General features: G+C 35.5%; 1 protein-coding gene and 1 long non-coding RNA gene across 4 annotated transcripts in view; one reads left to right on the top strand and one right to left on the bottom strand.

The window, feature by feature from the left end:
* Positions 1–403: 403 nt before the first annotated feature.
* PGAP1 (post-GPI attachment to proteins inositol deacylase 1) overlaps positions 404–18,562 on the bottom strand; it is a 45,303-nt gene continuing 27,144 nt past the window's right edge. The window contains exons 23-30 of one of the 3 annotated variants that reach the window (XM_054209502.1): positions 18,113–18,248; positions 16,949–16,999; positions 15,478–15,701; positions 15,019–15,123; positions 14,094–14,175; positions 3,134–3,277; positions 1,977–2,177; positions 404–699 (exon numbers count right to left, since the gene is read on the bottom strand). In XM_054209502.1, coding sequence (XP_054065477.1) covers positions 1,995–2,177; positions 3,134–3,277; positions 14,094–14,175; positions 15,019–15,123; positions 15,478–15,701; positions 16,949–16,999; positions 18,113–18,248 — 925 coding nt within the window. In that variant the 3' untranslated portion in view covers positions 404–699; positions 1,977–1,994. Of the gene's footprint in view, positions 700–1,976; positions 2,178–3,133; positions 3,278–14,093; positions 14,176–15,018; positions 15,124–15,477; positions 15,702–16,948; positions 17,000–18,112; positions 18,249–18,562 lie in introns of those variants that run through there. The other 2 variants (XM_054209504.1, XM_054209505.1) reach the window with 2 other exon arrangements.
* LOC128912853 (uncharacterized) lies at positions 4,765–16,179 on the top strand. Its single transcript, XR_008467777.1, has 3 exons — positions 4,765–5,010; positions 6,122–6,277; positions 15,918–16,179. It is a non-coding gene; the product is annotated as an uncharacterized LOC128912853 (long non-coding RNA).

Raw genomic sequence — 18,562 nt, 5'->3', positions numbered from 1 at the left:
GGAGGACCGCCTGGGGGGCTGCGGGGAGCCGCGGCGGCAGGAGGGGCCCGCTGCCTCGGAGGCTGGAGGGCAGGAAGCAGGAGGGCAGCTCCTCACCATGAAGATGTTAGATCATCTTTTATTGCCTCAGAAATAGGTGTTATTTTTACACGAGAAGGGTTTCTTCACTTCATATACGTGTAGGGTTAAGGCGTGGGTGATTTATTGAGCAGGGCACGGTGAGGAAGGGGTGAGAGGGGCGGGGTGAGGCACAAGCGGCCATCGGGGCCCAGGGGCAGGTACGGCCCCATTCCCTCCTGCCTCCCAAAAACTAGAGGGCCGCTGACAAAAGAGTAGTGAGGGGAAAAAAAATAATCACTGCAAAACAGTTTATGACCTCTAGCTCCAATAAACTGAAAGGTAACATTTATTTACCAATTTTGAACACAGACAGGTAGCAGTAGTTAAAAGCACTCCGTTGCACTCGTCATTTATTCATATTTAAACAAACACAGTTCTGCAAAGCAAATTGTAATAGCCAAACATGACACGTTTGTCAATAGGCAGCAAACGTGCTGATTACAGCACGGCATCAGGTTCCATAGGTAAAAACTGTGACAGTGAGGAAAATTTGAAGTTGCCAAGTTACAGTTAAAAAGTCAAAGCAGTAATATTTTGCCGAGGTGGTTACCACTCCGCATGAAGTTCAAATATTAATGCCTGAAAAAAAGAGAAGGAAAAAAAAATAATAATAAAAAGATGAGAGACAAATATAGAAATATTTAGAGGCAACCAGGGTAAGATCCAAGCCAAGCCCCGGTAACACTGGCTGAAATACCCCATTTTCCGAAAATAGTTCTGAACACTGAAGAGAACTACCCTGATCATCCTGAATTATGCAGGACAAATTACTTCCACCAGTTACAGCATCTCACCGTTGCTGTAACTTACAGTAGAGCTACAGCATCCCTTCTAAAGTCTCTTCTAATTTATTTGTCATGCACAATACTCAGTGTGGTGCATTTTTTTTCCTAACACAAACTCAGCAAAAAGAGAACTTAGTATTAAAATTTGAGTGCAGTCGTCTTTATTGTTCATAATAAGAATAGTGGAGCTGTGCTTTTGATTACAGTAGGAGATGCGCTTATGCAGGCAGAGAGCAGGACAGAGCTAAAAATCCTAAACTGAATATTGATTACAAATGAATCTCTTAAGATACTGGGTAGATCACCAAAATGCTTAGATTCAAATCTTACTGAAATCTTCACCTATTTGTAAAATGTGAGAAAATTATTTACCTTTCCTCAGAACTGCCAATATTCACTGACTCTTAAAACGAGGTACGAAAGGATTTATTTGTTACAGAGTATGGTTATGCATAGATAAAACAGCTGAAAAGTACTTGCTATAAATTGAGGCTGGATTAATTACTAATGCAAGTTTGACCCACTTCAGTTTTATTTCATATTTATGGAGAGATGTGAATAAGTTTGCAATTATTTTGTTCAGCCTTCAGTTTTAGTGGTAGAAATAAGGAAAATGGCATGAATGGAGAAAGATGTAAAAGGTGATGTATGCTTTATCAGTATAGTATCTTATGCCTAAATTAACTTTCCTTATATACACGTATCACAGGAAATTAGTCTCAATTTATAGTTTTACTGATATAAATTACTTAAATAAAACCTGCATTCTCTATTATCTACATTTTCAGAATTCTTCTCCACATGAAAAAATAGAGAAAAAGAAGGAAAAAAAAAGCATGGCCTATATAAGTCTGCACAAGCACCATGTGTAATTTTACCAAAGTCGTGAATACCTCATAAATCCTCAACAATTTTACACCAACTTCAGGCAAGAGTTAAGGTGCTAAATTTTTTAATTTCCTCTGAAAAATAAGTTGTTTTAGACTTCAGGCAGAACTGAGAATCACTTGAATCCAAATCTTTCACTTGGTTACACGTAACAACGTTAGAGGAAAAGGCATCCTCTTTTACCTTGGTCAGCAGCATCTTTCAGCCTTTGAAATAATTTGGAAAAGAATTTCTTCTTTCTTCATAATCTGCAAATGCAGAAGCAATAGGATCCGAGTAGAACATGACAGGCCTTGGTCCTTCATTGTTCACAGTGAAAGTAGCTGGGAATTTTCTGAGATCAAGACCCCTGCCCGAAAAATAAGCCTGGAGCGTTCTGAAAAACTGAACATATTTCATAGATGAAAATAGAGCATGCCCAACAGAGATTAATTATTTCTACCAGCACAAAGTAGATGTAATATTTGTTCCTATGTGGGATGAAATCCTCTATTTTTATCATAAACTGGTACAATACAGGCAATATAATTCAGGCGTGTCTACTCTGCCCACAGCTTGTACACCCTACGTGGTGTCCAAAGGCCCCCAACTGTTTACTGATCATCTGTGCTCCCCACCGAACCACAGAAGATTCAAACTGTATCCCTTATAAAACAGGCACAGCAAGACCCTTGCTGAGAGCAAACAGTACGGTTCTGTTGCACATTTCTCTAAGAGAAATGTTCTGCAAGCGTTAGCAACAGGGGGCAATTGATTTCAACAGGCCCCTTAGATCACTTAAAAGTAGAAATTAATGCTTAAAACGGTGAGGAAAAAATTGTGGGAAACTGATTATTTTTCCTTCACAAATTCCTTACAAGATCTTGCAAACCTTTCCCTTAATGATATTTTTTTAGCTGTAATTAACTTTCAGATCTTTAGTCACTATTCACGACAATGTGTCAGATGCAAACTTATTTCTACTTCCAGAAGATGAGACAACATGCAATTAACAAAGTACACATTCGGGAGAAACATAATAATCATTCCTCTTCTGTTTCACAGAACGAGTGATTGTATAATCAATATACAGTTTTAAAAGCTAAAGCTGCTGGATGGAGATACAAGGAAGTTTTTTTTGTGCGCTACTACACACCGAGAACGTCTCTTCAGTTAAAGGGTACATCTTGACTGAAGAACGCTCATCCAGTTGTGGTTATTGACTACACAAAGTGCACAGTTACTAACACTACATTTAATGGGCCCCTCTTACCTTTCAATTTAGAAGATAAAAATTCTCATGATGGAAAACACAAAACCCACATAAAACTTAGGCTATTGTTCTTGCAGTATTTTCTTACCAGGTCTCTGTTTCTAGGGTTATCTAGAGGTTTCCACTTTTCTTCTGGTTGGAAAGGAGCACCCTTTGCCAATCCCCTCACAGCCAATGCTGTACAGAGACCCAGGAGCACCACTTTCCACATGCTGAAGAGATAACAGACTACCTGTAAGAAGGACAATGAACCAGACTCCTTAAGTCCTACAGAGCTGTCACTGGTAATAAATAGAGCAAGCATGACAATCCAGTGGAGTGCTGAAAATAATTTATCCATGGCAAGAAAAACTTGCCTGCTGCAGATTACATCTGTGTGCTATCGACTTCTTCGGTTTACATTAAGGTACTAGGGAGAACAAATTATTCTAAAGAAGTGCTTCCCATACCAAAGCTATTTCTAGACACTTGATTCTCTTTTCAATAAGGAGTAGTATGACATCTAACACAAAATATTTACATTTGTAAGTTTACATTTGTTATTACACACATCCATTTTCATTGGCTGATTAGTTACAGCATCAGATATTTATGTGCTCCACAGAGAATGCAAAAATATGGCCTGAGACCCAAATAGCTCAATTTCTAAAACCGCATGAAACAAAAATGTGTTACATGTATTAGTAGGGGCAATAATACAGTCTGGTATAATATACTAGAGACTCATTTCACAACTTGATTCAAGAAAAAAACAAAACAAAACAAAAACCAACACGCCACCTCCCTTTCATGCTCTTTAAAATAAAGCTTACCAGTGAATTTGGCTCTGGCTTGCCCCTTCTTGGTTAGTCTCCTTGTAATCTGTGAACAAACTGATCTCGGCACTTATATTTCTAGTGGACTGCAGGTGGGTGTCAATGACGTTAGCAGGAGTTCAAAAATACAGTAATGATTCCATTTCCATCCATGACATAAAGACCCTTGAGAATTTCATCCTTAATACTCTTAAGACCTGTTGCTATCGAACAGTGCAGTGCAAATTCCTCCTCCCTAAGCCATATTGCAGAAAATTGGTGGTAAGCATATAATAAGTTTAAAACAATTCCCAGCAGAGAGACCAGAGCTGTATCAAAATATTACTTTTAATTAAAAGTAATTAGCCATGTCTTAGAATGCTGACTAACAGATAATTACAGCTGTTTGGATGGTTTTCAAGAGATAGGGATCATTTTCTTGATGCTGGAAAGGGAAGAGTAAGGTCTGTTTCAAGATCCAAAGGCACATCATTTTAATGAAAGTGCTGCTTTCCTACCCTGATTTTATCGGCAGTCAATATCCTCCTGTCAGACTAGAAACTAAGACAAAGACTGCAAGGACAACTATGCTAATTTACCTTCGCCTTATTTCATAGCATCCTTCATCTCAAAGCTGCTTGAATTTTTTTTGCTTATAATTTCATTATACTGTTCTCTCCACTATTTAGACGATACTTTAGTTAGTATCACATAAAATATACCTCTAAATAGACATGTTAAAACTATAGATTTTTGGCCATTATCTTACCCCAAATTATAGATGTTTGTTTCTGACTAGAAGCTTTACAGCTTTCTTTGGTTTAAATTTTGAAAGCAAAACAAAAACCTAACACCGCCCTTCCAGGCAGACTAAGCTGTGGATATCCAAACGCCATTAGTAAAACAGTGAACAAAATCATAGCAGTGTTGTTTCCATGACTGCCATAACAAATACGAATAAAAGTCAACATATCCAGCTTGCATATTTTTCTAGACTTGGAATAAAAAAATTCATCAAAAAATAAAAATCCATCAAAACTCATAAATTACTTTTTTTAATAGACAACTTCCAGATAGTGGACTCATCAAGAACCAGAACAACAGCAGCAACGGAAGAGCTTGTAAAAAGGTGGCCCCCGGTACAGGAGAACTTTCTTTGTTTATTTTCTAGGTAATTACCCACCCCCAATTCTTTCATGCACTTAATTTATTCAGAAAGAAAAACCTGGGGGATATGCAGTATATTCAGATAATAAAACATACCAAAGTCAGCTGTAGTTTGAAACAAGCTTTATTACTGTTGGACTATTATGTTACCCCCTAACAGAATTTAGGCAGTTTGGTTGACTGATGAAGTATGCAGATATGCAAGGGATTGAATTAGCATGTATTTCTCTGTGAGCTGTCTTTAAAAAACCCTACAAACTTGTATTGTTGCTTTCCGAGCTAAAAGAGTCTGAGAAATTGTTTGAGCTAAAAGTCTCTTTAGACTTAGTGCCCATTTTAATGTGGGGATTGCGGTAGTTGTGGTATTTTTGCCCAAAGTTTTTTGGTTGTGGGGTTTTTTTTGTTTGTTTTGTTTTTTGGTTCTTTTTAAAAGAATTTCATTATATCTCTTTCCTTCAGTGAAAGTCAAATATAAGTGGAACATATTCATATTAAAATGCTATTAGTATGGTCACACTGATTAGACAAAATTGCATCCTCCTTTGAGAACAGTATGTAATTTAACAAATACTTTCCAAGCCAGATGTTAGTGTTCTGCCTTTTGAATGCAGCCAAATTTAAGCACTAGGTTTTTCTTGACAAGTTATGTCTATAGACACACATCTTCAGTAAATCCAATCTTTTGAAAGGGGCTATACTAATTATATAGCCCTTATGGCACAGTAATATTCATATATATTTGAATTAAATTGCACCGAAGCTGAAAATGCTCATAGCTTTGCATGTTCAGTTTCATGCAAGTTACTTCAAAAAGGTAAAAATCTTGTTCTGGAACAAAAGGCAAATTTAAAACTAATTAGTTTAGCTGTAGAACAAGTTTTATACATGTAATGTTTTATATAAACTATATTATTCATCAAACATTTTCCATTTTATTGCATTTCGATGACAAGGCATATGTAACAGCCTAAGGTGCATGAGATAAGATATTGAGACAAGTTTCATCAGGTATGATCTTTATTGTTTTCTACTCAAGATGTGAAAAAAGTGTCTGTTACCTGAAGTACTGCTCTAACCACAATGCTTTTTTTCCACTGTTTTTATTTTCTGGTTAGAACCCCAAGTATTACAAGTTAGAAGGAAAAGCGCGAAACTGCTCCACATGAGTACCTGAGCAAAGACTAAAGGCAAATGTTTATCACAACACTCATTTGCACATTTGTACAACAGAAGTACGGGTAACATTCACCACATGCTACACAGTATGACTGGTAAGTGGCACTTTTTGTGAATTACAACCATTTTTACTAATGCAACCATGTTAGAACACCATACAAAAATATACAGAAGTGCTTATTTAGCAGACCATATGCTATACAGTGCACTCTAAGTCATGCACACTTAGGTTAAAAAAAAAAAAAGTGAAGTATACACTGCGGACAGGGAAACTGTCAAACAAAAGACAAACATCCCCGCGTAGCTCCCATACAAGTTTCCCTCAATTGCAACAAAAAAGTACCAGCATCTAAAAGACAGTTTTTCAAAATTTTGAGATTTCAGCTTTTAGCAATTTCAGCATTAGCTGAAGATACCTATTCTCCAAGGCTTTCTCAGCATCTCACAAGACTTTACCAAAGTATCACACATTGCATGAACTGTATCTGAGAATTCTGTTATAAACATTTTAATAAGCACAATAATTTATTATAGCATTATTGAAACATTTATAGATAGGACTCTATTAACATCTCTAGAAACCTGTAACTATTAAGAGTTAGCTCCATCTAAACCACCAGGTTTACACTAGCTACGTAAGAACTCAAAACAGAGGAAGAGTTAAAAACATGTAAGACAGGTTGCTTGTGAAGAAATAGCTTTTTCTAAATATGACGTATATGTTCTTCAAAGTTCTAAGTCCTTTAATGAAAGCAACCAACCAACCAGCCAACAGTATCCTCCCCCCCGGCCCCAGCACCTGTCCCCACAATTACCCAAAATAGATAATTTGACAAACATTATTCTGTCTTTGTGCTTGGAAAAGCAATTAAAAGGTAAGGAATCAAGTTAGTAAGCCTACACAATTCTAGACTAAATAAAGTTCTTAAAGGTAGTTCTGCCCTCTTGATGACTTTAATGCTAGAATATTCCTGTAGCCAGGAAATCAACAATGACTAGGATTACTGAAAAAACACCATCACAAAAGAAAGAAGAAAGTTATGTGACTGGAACGAGGGGTTTAGAAGTCCTAAACTAGCACAGGAAGTTGCACGGAAGGTACAAAAATTGCATGTTATCTGTTGTGCCGCAGCGCCAGCAGCATTGTGGCAGCCAGGTACAAGTTATTGGTTCTCAATAAAAGATGGTTAATAACTTTGACTTATATTGCTTCAAACAATTATGGTGATCAGCTGACATGCCATCATTTTGTGTGTGTATCTAAATACCCACGGTCTAATGATAAACTTTGAGATATGGCATCTTGAATAAAGATCCGGTGTTATGTAGTTCTAATACCGGGGAATTAAAAAAAGGCAGAATTTGGGAGGTTGTGTTCAAAACATACGAAGAATCCTATAGAGACACATAAGGAAAGCCAGTGGTGGCTTTTCCCGAGTTCTCTATATTAAAAAAAAAAAAACATAAGAAAGCCTTTTACTATATCAAATTTTAAGATTTTAACTATTTCTGACTTTCTTTAATGGATTGAGAAGAACAGAATGTATAAACTACCCCCACCCCCACCTTTTCAGGGTTTTGTATATGAATATTTTCCCTAAAAAGTGAAATTTGTTATTCAAACTTCTGGAGTTTTAAAACAACAAATCAACCCCACCCTACCCTCCCCAAGAAACCACCTTCTAGTTTTCTTCTCACACTGGTGTAGACCTTGATACACAATGCCTTAAATATAGTATTTTGCTTAAACTACAATTGGAGGAATTTTTTATTTTGAAGAAACTAAAGAACAAAATTAAAAAAAAAAAAATAATTTGACACACGGGCTTTGAAGTTGAGACAGATATCTCAGACTAGTTTTCCTTCCTTATTTTTCTTTCGGTCACAATAGAAAGACTTGAGAAAATAAGGTCAGCTAAAGCTTTGCAACTTCAGCTGGTGTGATTCCAAATCACAAACATTTTTGGTCAACTCCAAAAATCAAATATAAGGCTACAGAAGTCCCCAGGCTACAGTTAGAGTGTATTCATTAACTGGTTTAAGGCACAGTATTTTTTTTGCTCTAGAAAGCTACGAGTTAAAAGTCACAGTGAGGAATTTCACATTTCAATTTTGGTCTGGCACTCTAATTATATTTGTCACATCTACTACTTGTAGACTTCTGTAAAATATTTCAGCTGTCAGGTGCTGCAGTCTCAAATACTGTTTTCACACTCAAAGTAACGTAAGTGGAAAATACTGAAGCCTGAATTGATCCCAAAATAGTGCACTTACCATTTTATAAAATTATACATCAACACATTTGCACATTTGATACTTAATATATATACCCTGAAATTATTTAAATTGTAGGGAAAAAAAAAGTCTTTGCTGGTATTTCAACAAACATGCAAAACTTCAGTAGAAAAACAGTCTACAGGACAGCTGCTGTGTATCTTCACTAGGTCAGGCATGGTGCCTACTCTTACTGTGGACATTATGTTTTGTACTACAGCAGAAGGATACCGCAAACCAAGGAAACTGCATATGGAAGGAGGAACTGGAATGATGTGCCGCAAAATAACAAATTTGTGTGCGCCATTCTTGACTTTCACAGACACAAAATTAGCTCTGATGCCAGATTCCTACAGAATCTAGACCACAACCTGCCAATACCCGTAGAGAGACCATGCTTGCAAGATTTGTTTATAACAGCATGAGTAGCAAAATCTGTCTGCATTTAAGAATGCAGAATGAGACCCTAAGTCTTAAGCAAAATTAGAATCAAGACATCCCAGCTTTGACTCAGGTTTTCATGCTACAAGGCAACAAGCACATATTTGAGGCAGTTATGTGCTTAGATACCTGAAAAATTGAGGTGCTGGGCAGATTTGCATAAGAACTATAGAATTTTCTCCTTAAATGCTTAAAATTTATTTTTAAAAGCAGTAATGTTTATTATTAACAGGATGAAATTTATAGATTTTATTTAAGCTTTAAGATAAACGAGCTGATTAAAAGCTTTGAATACATTCTTCCATAAATAAGAATATCCATCAGAAAATACAATATTTGCAAAAGATTTTCAAATAAACTTTTAGATACTTTAAGGATTCTTTTATGAATACTAGCTTGAAATTCTACGTCTAAAAAAGGTAGAAAACCTATTTTACTGATGATTTTACTAAAAATGAATCTGTTCTCAATTGTCATTCACTGGCACATATTTCCAAAGGTATATAAAAGCAGCATGTAGCTTTGGTGACAAAAGTACGTCTCCCCTAAAGGAATGGCAATGAAAAGTTTTAAAACCTTTTGCAGTACAGTGCTAAGTGCTTATAAAAGCTAACTAGATTATTTCCCAGAAGAGAGAGATGTAAATATCAAAGCTGTAAATGAAGTAACTAACATTCATCACAAAATGGAAGATAAGCATTAAGAACTTAGTCTGTTGTACAGCTAACAACTGTCTAGTAGCTTAGTGACTTTAAACACCAGCACAATTGTTGTACAGACACTCTAACTGCTTCCAAAACCATTTTCACTAACCCAGAGTATTGAAGGTCTGTAAGTGGCTGCTTTTTTCTCAGTATTAGACAAATGCCTAAACATGCACGTGGCTGTATTGAAATAAACCTGATCAAATGAAAGCTTCTCGGATGTTCACAGGCACTAATTGACTTTATATCGTCCTGCCAAAGCTTAGAAGCAGATGTATAAGATTTAAGAAAAAAGTCAAGTAACAGGTTCATAACCTTGTTATTGGCAAACACATGGAAAATTAGACTTCGTATCAAATAGCAACATATGCAACAATACTTTTTGGTTTTTTTAAAGTATCAATACATTTTATTTTTTTAAACACTGACCTTAAAGGTAGCCCAATTAGGTTATAGTTGAAAAGTTCACTTAGACATACAGGCAGTCTCTATGTCTTCTACAATATATTACTACTACATTGTTTAGGGTTTTGGTGTGTTATTTGTTTGCTTGTTTTAAAACTTAGCAAATTAATAATTTGGAATGAATTGCTACATGTATCAGCTCACAATACAAAAATCAGAGCAGAACTCTAAATATTAGAAATATTAACTTAAATTCCAGTTACTGCTATTTTTTTTTTTTTAAACAAAACAAACGAACCCTTAACCAAAACCCAAAAAACAATCCCCCTTTTAACAGGACACTGAAACATGACATTCTGCAACCAGCTTTTAAATCAAAACCGAAAATACCACCTTTGGACAACATTCATTCATTCAAGTTTCAAGGTGAATTTGGTAATTCCAGTTAAGAGGTAACAGTTTTTCCTTATCAGACAAATATAGACCTTTTATGAACTGATAGCTACAGGTGTAGCTACTATGACTGCAGCGTGGTAAGACTACGAGAGGCATGTTTGCTTGTATCAACCAGAAAAGATTATAGACTTCGAGAGCAATTCAGGGTATGGAGATTTTATTAAAAGCTTCTCATTAAATCTCCCCCTGCCAAAGAAAGATTCTGCTATATGTATATGCTGTACCTAAAATTAGTGACATTTGGTACTCTAGGTTCTTACCCTGTTTTTTTATTCCATTTCTGATAGCTTATAAAAAAAATAAATTAGAAGAGAGCCACACAAATAGTTCTTGTTTTGAATGCATCCTGAGGTACAAGCCAAAAAATGGTTGCTTGATCTCAACCTAAATGCTTGATTATGTGGTATAATCTCCATCTAAATGTGGTAAACATCCACATAGATGAAGAACAGTGGTTTTGCAAAATTAATACCTCAACGTCTGAAAAGGAGAGAGCAACAGAATTTGGGTCTGGATGTAAATACAAATCTTCCGTTACAGAGCAAAGGTCTAATCCATTACAAGTTAATTTGTGTCTAGATCTTCTCCTACACAGTCTAGATAATCTAAAATTTGAAGAATAAACTGGAATTTTAATTTAGTTAAAGGTACTACGAGACATTACAATATATTTGCCAAAAGCTGGTTTATAAATGCAGCCTACTCATAATAAAGGATATTTCAGTAATATAACACATCCTTCTACATGTGATTAAAAGTATTTATATTTAATTACGCTAAGTTTTCACTGAGATTATAATTGTGAACAGTGGCAGAACTAGATTCATATAACAGAATTTAGACTCTCATATCAGGACGGCAAGTAGGATAATTCATCCTCTCTCAGAATAGGATGAATTGGTCTAATCCTATCCCCCCCTCCATTGATTATATAGAAAATCTAGTTGGGATTAGACACCTAACCTCTCAAACAGTTGAAGTTACATAGTCCACAATCACTGCAAAATTCAGACGCACATCTCAGTGCAGTTTTCATCTAACAAATGACACGGAATGCATTAAATCCAAAAAGAGCAGTAAGACTTCCCCCCTTCCCCTTGTGAAGGTAAACCGTCTCTGAAACATCTCTGAAAAAAGGGAGCATTGAGGGACATGAGATAAATTCTGTCATCTGGGATCTCAAGACTCAGGGTTGTATCTATTCCTACATCCAACCTGAAAATCAGGTAGGAATCTATGCACGATTCTGTAACCCATTTAATGAAAAGTGATAACAACTATCAATACGATTCACAGCTTTAAAAACATCATTAAAGGAAAAAATTGGTGTCATTCTATGCTGCTTTAATTCAGTAAATTTCACACTGTGGCAGATTTTGGAAGCTATCAAAGCTACTACATGCAGAGACTGTTTGCTCTCCTTGTTCTGATTATTATTTTATTCCACCAACAGCTCCAACAAACGGATTTGTGCATAAAGAGCCCATTAAAGTGGCAAAACAAAATCAGAAGTTAAATACAGTAGTAAGCCAAAAGAACCATGAAGGCCAAGGAAAATTTCTTCCACAGAAATCAGATCCTGCACATTTCAGGGATGCCCTTTGGAAAGCCCCGATGCAGTTCTGCCACCATCTTTCAATCACAGCCATTTGAAAGTACAAAAACTATTCTTCTATATGTGAACAGCAATTTTTTAAGTTAAACCAACTGGTGGATTTAGCTACAAGTATATTTAGACACACAAATTAACAAATTATCTTTTTTATATATATATAAAAGATATATATATATATACACACACACTGTAGCACACGTTTGATTAGAAAGTATCAAGATATAATCTATTCAAATACCTTTTCTGATTTACAAACACTATGGATAATCTAACCTTTTTTTTAAAAAGGTTAAGACTAGAATACCAGGCAATGAATTACTGATAACAGTGACAGAGGTTTGGTTAACTACAATAGTCTTACTCAGTTAAAGCAGTTTTCATGACTTACAGATAACTTGAACTGCTGACTTGGATATAAGCAGAAAAAATACACGCTTACCTCACATTTGTCCTTCATTTTGGAAAATCCCTGTGTGAATTAAGTCTTTCCAGCCAGCTCAAGTAAACTGACCCTAACAGCACACTAGATCTAACTGAGGCACTTTAGGCAAGATTAATGAGATACAATACAATTAATGGGTTAGGCTGGCTGCAATACTATATCGAGAATATACTTGATTGACTGTAGGTAGCAGATTTCCTCTTATTATTCGTATAAGATGACTGAGCTGGTCTAGTATTTCCATATGACAATAACAGGTATCTTGGACAGAGTGGAGACAGCTAACACAGAGACAAGTAGCCTCATCTCTACACAGAATCAGTACATCATTTCAACCTAATGGCTACTAAGATTTCTTCTGTAGGCAAAAGACATACCCAGGGGACAGAATTCCTTACACATAGCTATTTTAGGCTTCGTTATAAATGGCAGTCACTGTAGCATCTAGGCACTAAGATAATACTTTATACAGAGCTAATAATTAGGGTCAGTATTTCCCAGTATTACTAAGGGCTTGTCTGCATAAGGAAGTTATAACTTTATGGCAGGGCTTGAATTGACAGTGTTGTAACTATTCCATATTAATTTCATGTATGGACATTTCTTATGAGACAGCTGATTCTCCATTTACAATAGGAAAAAAAAACTGCCTTGTCTACTTTGAAACAGAGCGGTACAGCAACTGCACTGTAAATTCAAACTATACCTCAACATTTGCTAGCTTCTACATATGGACAAGGTCCAAGGAGTAATTTCAGGATTGACAAAATTCCAGAGAAAACCGGCAATGTTTTAAAACAACATTACAGCAAATTGTTTCTGAATCTGCTGGTATCCTTCCTGAATAGGAAGCTACACAGAATATTGTTGTTTGCTCACTCTCACAAAAAGTAAAATGTATAAGACTTTCAATAATCTCACAAATGTTCAACTCACACTGATTGAACAAATGATTTGATAGAAATAACAGTTCTATAGAAGCAGTACATTCTAGTTTGTCTAGACACAACTGTGGCAGCTTTTAAATGTAGCATAAAATGATTAAAAGTATACTTGGCTGTGTAGTTTTTGTGATAGTCACAGTGTGCTTGAAATGTATTGAGTTTTAACCAGCATAATTTAGACCTGCAAAAGATGCAGGTTCGTAACATATGCACTGTATGGCATAGTGAGTAAAAAAAGTCTTGTTTCAACAAAGAACTGTAGTGAAATATCAAAGTCTCTACAAGGCAAACAAGAGTATTGAGATGTTACACTAATATGATTTATGTGCTTACACACACACATAGTAAATTCACTTAATTTTCACAGTCATGTGAACATTTTCACACCACGAAAAGCTTTCTAAGCAACATGAACAGAACCATGAACTTTTCATAAAGTATTCACAGTTCCGTCCTCTTTCCCACATAATGTAAACTACTGATGATATTAATCTAGGCATTTCTTTGTTGAAATTTGCCCATCTCCAGTGTTAAATTTCTAGGCTGCACTGTTCTTCCTATGTATAACGAATGTTACACAATACAACACAGCACATGTAAAAGAAAAGAAAAGGTTACAAAGTGTGGTACTTTGTATAAATGCATTCGTCCAAAGGCCAACATTGCAACTGACAAAGGGAGTGGAACTTTGGCTGCGATCTTCAAGAGTTTACTGTAAGAATATAAAGAAAAAATTGCCATTTTTGTAGCCATACATGCAGAAGATATACAAATACCATATTTCACTTTCTTTTGAAAAGTAATTTATAGATTTCACAGATTTGTTCATTTCTAAAACTGAACAAATAGGTGTAATAGGCAATAACAACTGATGCATAAGCAAGAGTAATTTCAAAAGGCTAATAAAATGTAATTTTAAAATATTCTTATATTAATTTAGAAATAAGTTCTCTGTAACACGGAAGATGTTTAGATCATTTGAATTAACAAGTACTGGCCAAGGGGATAAAGTACATTGGTTATTATTAGTTGTCTTTCATGAGGCACTAATTTTCTATCTGAACAAGAAATGCTCTACCTGTCAGCAAAACCAAGTGCTCAAAACTTCTTAATCCAGTAGAAAGCAAGTTACGTGTCCACAATTGTGCCCGTAAGGGGGAATGGCAAGAATATAAGCTATAATGGTTTAGAATTCAGTTTAGAATTCACTTTTCCTTGTAACTTCTGATAGTAATTGCTAAACATATTAGGATTCTGTAACATTTGTAAGGATTCAATGAATTTTGAATGAAAGACTCCCAGTTAAAGAAGTCTTTATGCAACTGATTGTTTAGATAGTAAATACTTCATTTAAATCCACATGGTAAATACCAGTGATTTTCTCCACTTGGCTGAACTACAGTTAATTTGCATTTAAGATTTAACCATACGACTTTATGAATCTATGTAGACAGAACAATTACACATCTTTGCAGCATAAATTAAGTTTTACCACACAAATGGAAGTAGTAAGAAAGAAGTAGGAAAACAAAAACTGGGAATTAGGCTACAGTACCTTGATTTCACTTCAGAAGTACTTGAATTCATGAGAATTTCTAAAATGCATACAAGGATAATAGCTGTAGATCTACATGGATCGGGATCAAGTCTAACACTGTACCTGCAAAAAACGGTTTAAAAAGCATATTACTTCTAAACTAGGCTACCAAATAAAATCCAAGTTGGGAATATGCACATGCTGACAACAACAAACATACATGAAATGTACATGGCATCACGGCCTGATTTTAAACCCTTTCTGAATCATTATTTCCATCAGGACATCACTGATTCATTTAACACCTACTTATACCATAACATAAACCAGATTGCATAGAAAAAATGATTAAAATTAACAGAAGTGTTCGATACCATGAGATAGCTAATAATAAAAAGAGTCAATCCTTTGCAATTTTTATTGTCTTTAAAGGTTCATATTATTTTCTTACACCTTACTGGCAATTTAGGAAGTTACCTGAGATTTTTTAACCAATAAATTAAAGATGGCAAGTTGAGCAGCACAATCCACGTGAATAAATTGAGAATTGTAACATGCATCTTAAGACTGTTAACGGCTTCAGCAATTGTTGTACTGTTGGAAAGCAATTGTGTTGCTTTTGAGGTATTGTCCATCGAACTCTGGTTTTTGACTGTGTGTATACTGGAGTTCCGTGAAGTTTCTTTTGAGGGGTCTGAATCCTGAAAATAAAAGGCAAAAGTCATAAAAAAACGCACAGGCTTGTAAGAACCCATGCTGTGGGAGGAGGAGGGAAAAATCATCGTAGCATCATCATACCAGCTCTGATTTAAGAAGAAAATTTGCAATTTATCTCTCAAAATGCCATCAAAAGCAAAGTTAAATAGTTCAATTTTAAAGCATCTAGATTTAACCAGAAATTTCTCTTACACTAATAGTTCATATGCCTTTGGAAGAAAAGAATGGAGAGTGGAGATGCCCTGACACCAATGCAGTGATAAGAAATGGAGTTCCTGGAAGGAGGAAGAACAGAATAAAAGGAGTAAATAAAGCATGCAGGTGAAAATCACAGATGATCATTCATGGAAAAAGATACAGGAGGTAATGCAACTCAGAGTAAAACATTAGCTGTAGGAATAAGTAACAAAGAAACTAATGACTTGGCAGATGCTAACCTCTAATGACAAGAAAAAAACCTCAAAACACACAATTGAAACAAAACAAAATTGTAAGCAGATGAAAAGAGAAGGAGAGTATTTAAAACTAAACACACAAAAAACACTCAAAGAAACCCAAAGAAAACTGTCAGCAGCTTTTTCTGGCAAACTTCTTTTTTAACTATGTTTGCAAAAAAGAACAGGTAGTTATTATCTGCTTGTATCCACACATGCTTACATCTTGGATCCTGTACCTTAAAGTAACTGAAAAAACAAAGACAGTTCACAATGCATGAAACCTAATGCTTCTCCACTTCTTTTTAAACAGCTCACAATATACTGCAGTCTCAGTCCATATCCATCTAATAAATCATATTTGTCATCCCCTTATTAAAAACACCCCTGAACTACACAGACTACCTATCTGGAAAAAATATTAACCTATAGTACTTATCAGCATCTAGAAATTAAATTTATTTCTTTAGATGAGGCATGCATAATCAAATACCAAAATTTAGACAAAAACTACTGTTCAGTATGTATTCAGAGACTAAATTTTATTCTTAAATGAACCTGAATCTAGTTCACACGTCAGTGATCTTGAACAGTGAATGCAACAGTCGTAAGTGATGGAATAGGCTACTTGTGTCCTGGCTTTTCTTTCACATCATGCACACAGTAAGTAAACAGCCATCCAGTCCTCACAGCACAACCAAATACTATCCAAGGCAAGACGATAACCATTTGAAACGAACAGGTTTGCCAAACAATTTTTGGTCACAATTTTGACTAGAAGCTGGAAATAAACTTACCCCATTAAGCGTCTTTTCTTCTACTCTTACATTCACATGTAGTTTTATAACCTGCAAGACAGACAGTTCAGCTTTTGTAAGAATGTTTCTTCACACAAAAGCTGTAGTATACAAGAAAAAAAAAATTTGGACTAATTAATTTTTGACCCTTTTTATAGTTAGATGATTCTAGGGCCCCAATGGAGCTGCAATGCAAGAACTCCCTCCTTAAGGAAGGATTTCCAAGCACAGAGAGAAAACTTCTGCTGCTTTTTCCCCTTCCACTGTGCTTTACAGAGAATACAGAGTGGAAAATCTGCATATTCCTCACCTCCTCCTGCTAATTCAGTTCTACTTCACTTTCTGCAGAAACCCATAAACAGGCCACAAAGGAAAAGTCCCATGCCAGAGATTTACTGCAGAAGAGGGAATATTCTTCACAGGGTGACCTTATGTCACAGGGAGTTCGATTACAGCTAGACCTGTTCCGCAGGCTGCGCTTTCAGCTGCCACCTACCTGCTTCAGACCACCTGTAAGCTGCTCTGCTTTGCGCCTACTCTCAGGTGCATGCCCGAATGCTTCCCTAGTAGTTAAGTATAGTAGCTGATTTAGCAGCTTATAACCATAGGGTGAATCAGATAAGTTTGACGCTCTGATGCAAGGAAGACCATGGAAACTGAATGGCAGGGACTAAATATGGATCTCTGTGGCACTAGCCGAGGGAGAACATTAGACATACAGTAAGACTATCCTAATTCTACAATATATCCACCCTCCTCCCTTTTACTCCATAAAGATTTGTGAAAACTCTTTTAAGATAAAAAGTTTTTGTCAGAACATTCCAAGTCCTCCCTTTGTTAAAGTTTATCTTCAAGGGAGTTACTAGTCTTTGATTTTATGACATTATCTATCCATAAGTTAAAAACCACAATTATATGCATTATTGTAGTGGGCACATGGGACTGTACGTTTCTTTTGAAAAAGCATTATCAAAATAGCAAAATAATTCTAAAGGTTACAGGATTGTGAGAGTCTCATGTGTTCAAAAAGGACCTATTTTCAAGTACACAAATAATAACATTTAAATATGAAAAATGGTAATCTGTATTTTTGCTTTTAACGTGGGGTTAATTCAAAGCACACAAAATTGAGTTATAAATTCAAAAAGTTTAGCCTTTCAGTACCTTAAACAAGTACTGAAGATAAATAATGAATATAGCAAATGCACCGCAAGTGGTCCAGCTAACCAAAACAAGGGATAACATCTCACAGAGTCTTCTGGCTGTAATCAACTTCTTGTCTTTATGAAGTACAGTAGGTCTAAAAAGAGACAAAACTACCGTTATTCTCTTGTAACAACATAAAACCCACAAAGATTAAAGACTAATTCTTTTTTGTGAATGACTAAAAAGAATAAATTGCTCCTGAATATTGACTAAACGCTGAAAAAATAAAGTTAGACAAATTTTAACATATGTAACAACTGCTACATAAGCTACTTTGGAAAAAAAAAAAAAAAAAAAAACAACAAAAAAAACCGCAAAAACAAAACCCAAACCCCTCAACTTTCTTATCAAATGAACCTACAAAATCTTACACCTTCTAGAATGTATGTCTGTAACTAATGTATTACT

This window comes from Rissa tridactyla, chromosome 7 (genome assembly GCF_028500815.1).
Source record: "Rissa tridactyla isolate bRisTri1 chromosome 7, bRisTri1.patW.cur.20221130, whole genome shotgun sequence".
Lineage (NCBI taxonomy): Eukaryota > Metazoa > Chordata > Aves > Charadriiformes > Laridae > Rissa > Rissa tridactyla.
Note: the sequence above shows the minus strand (reverse complement) of the source record. Positions and strands in the feature narration are given on the sequence as shown.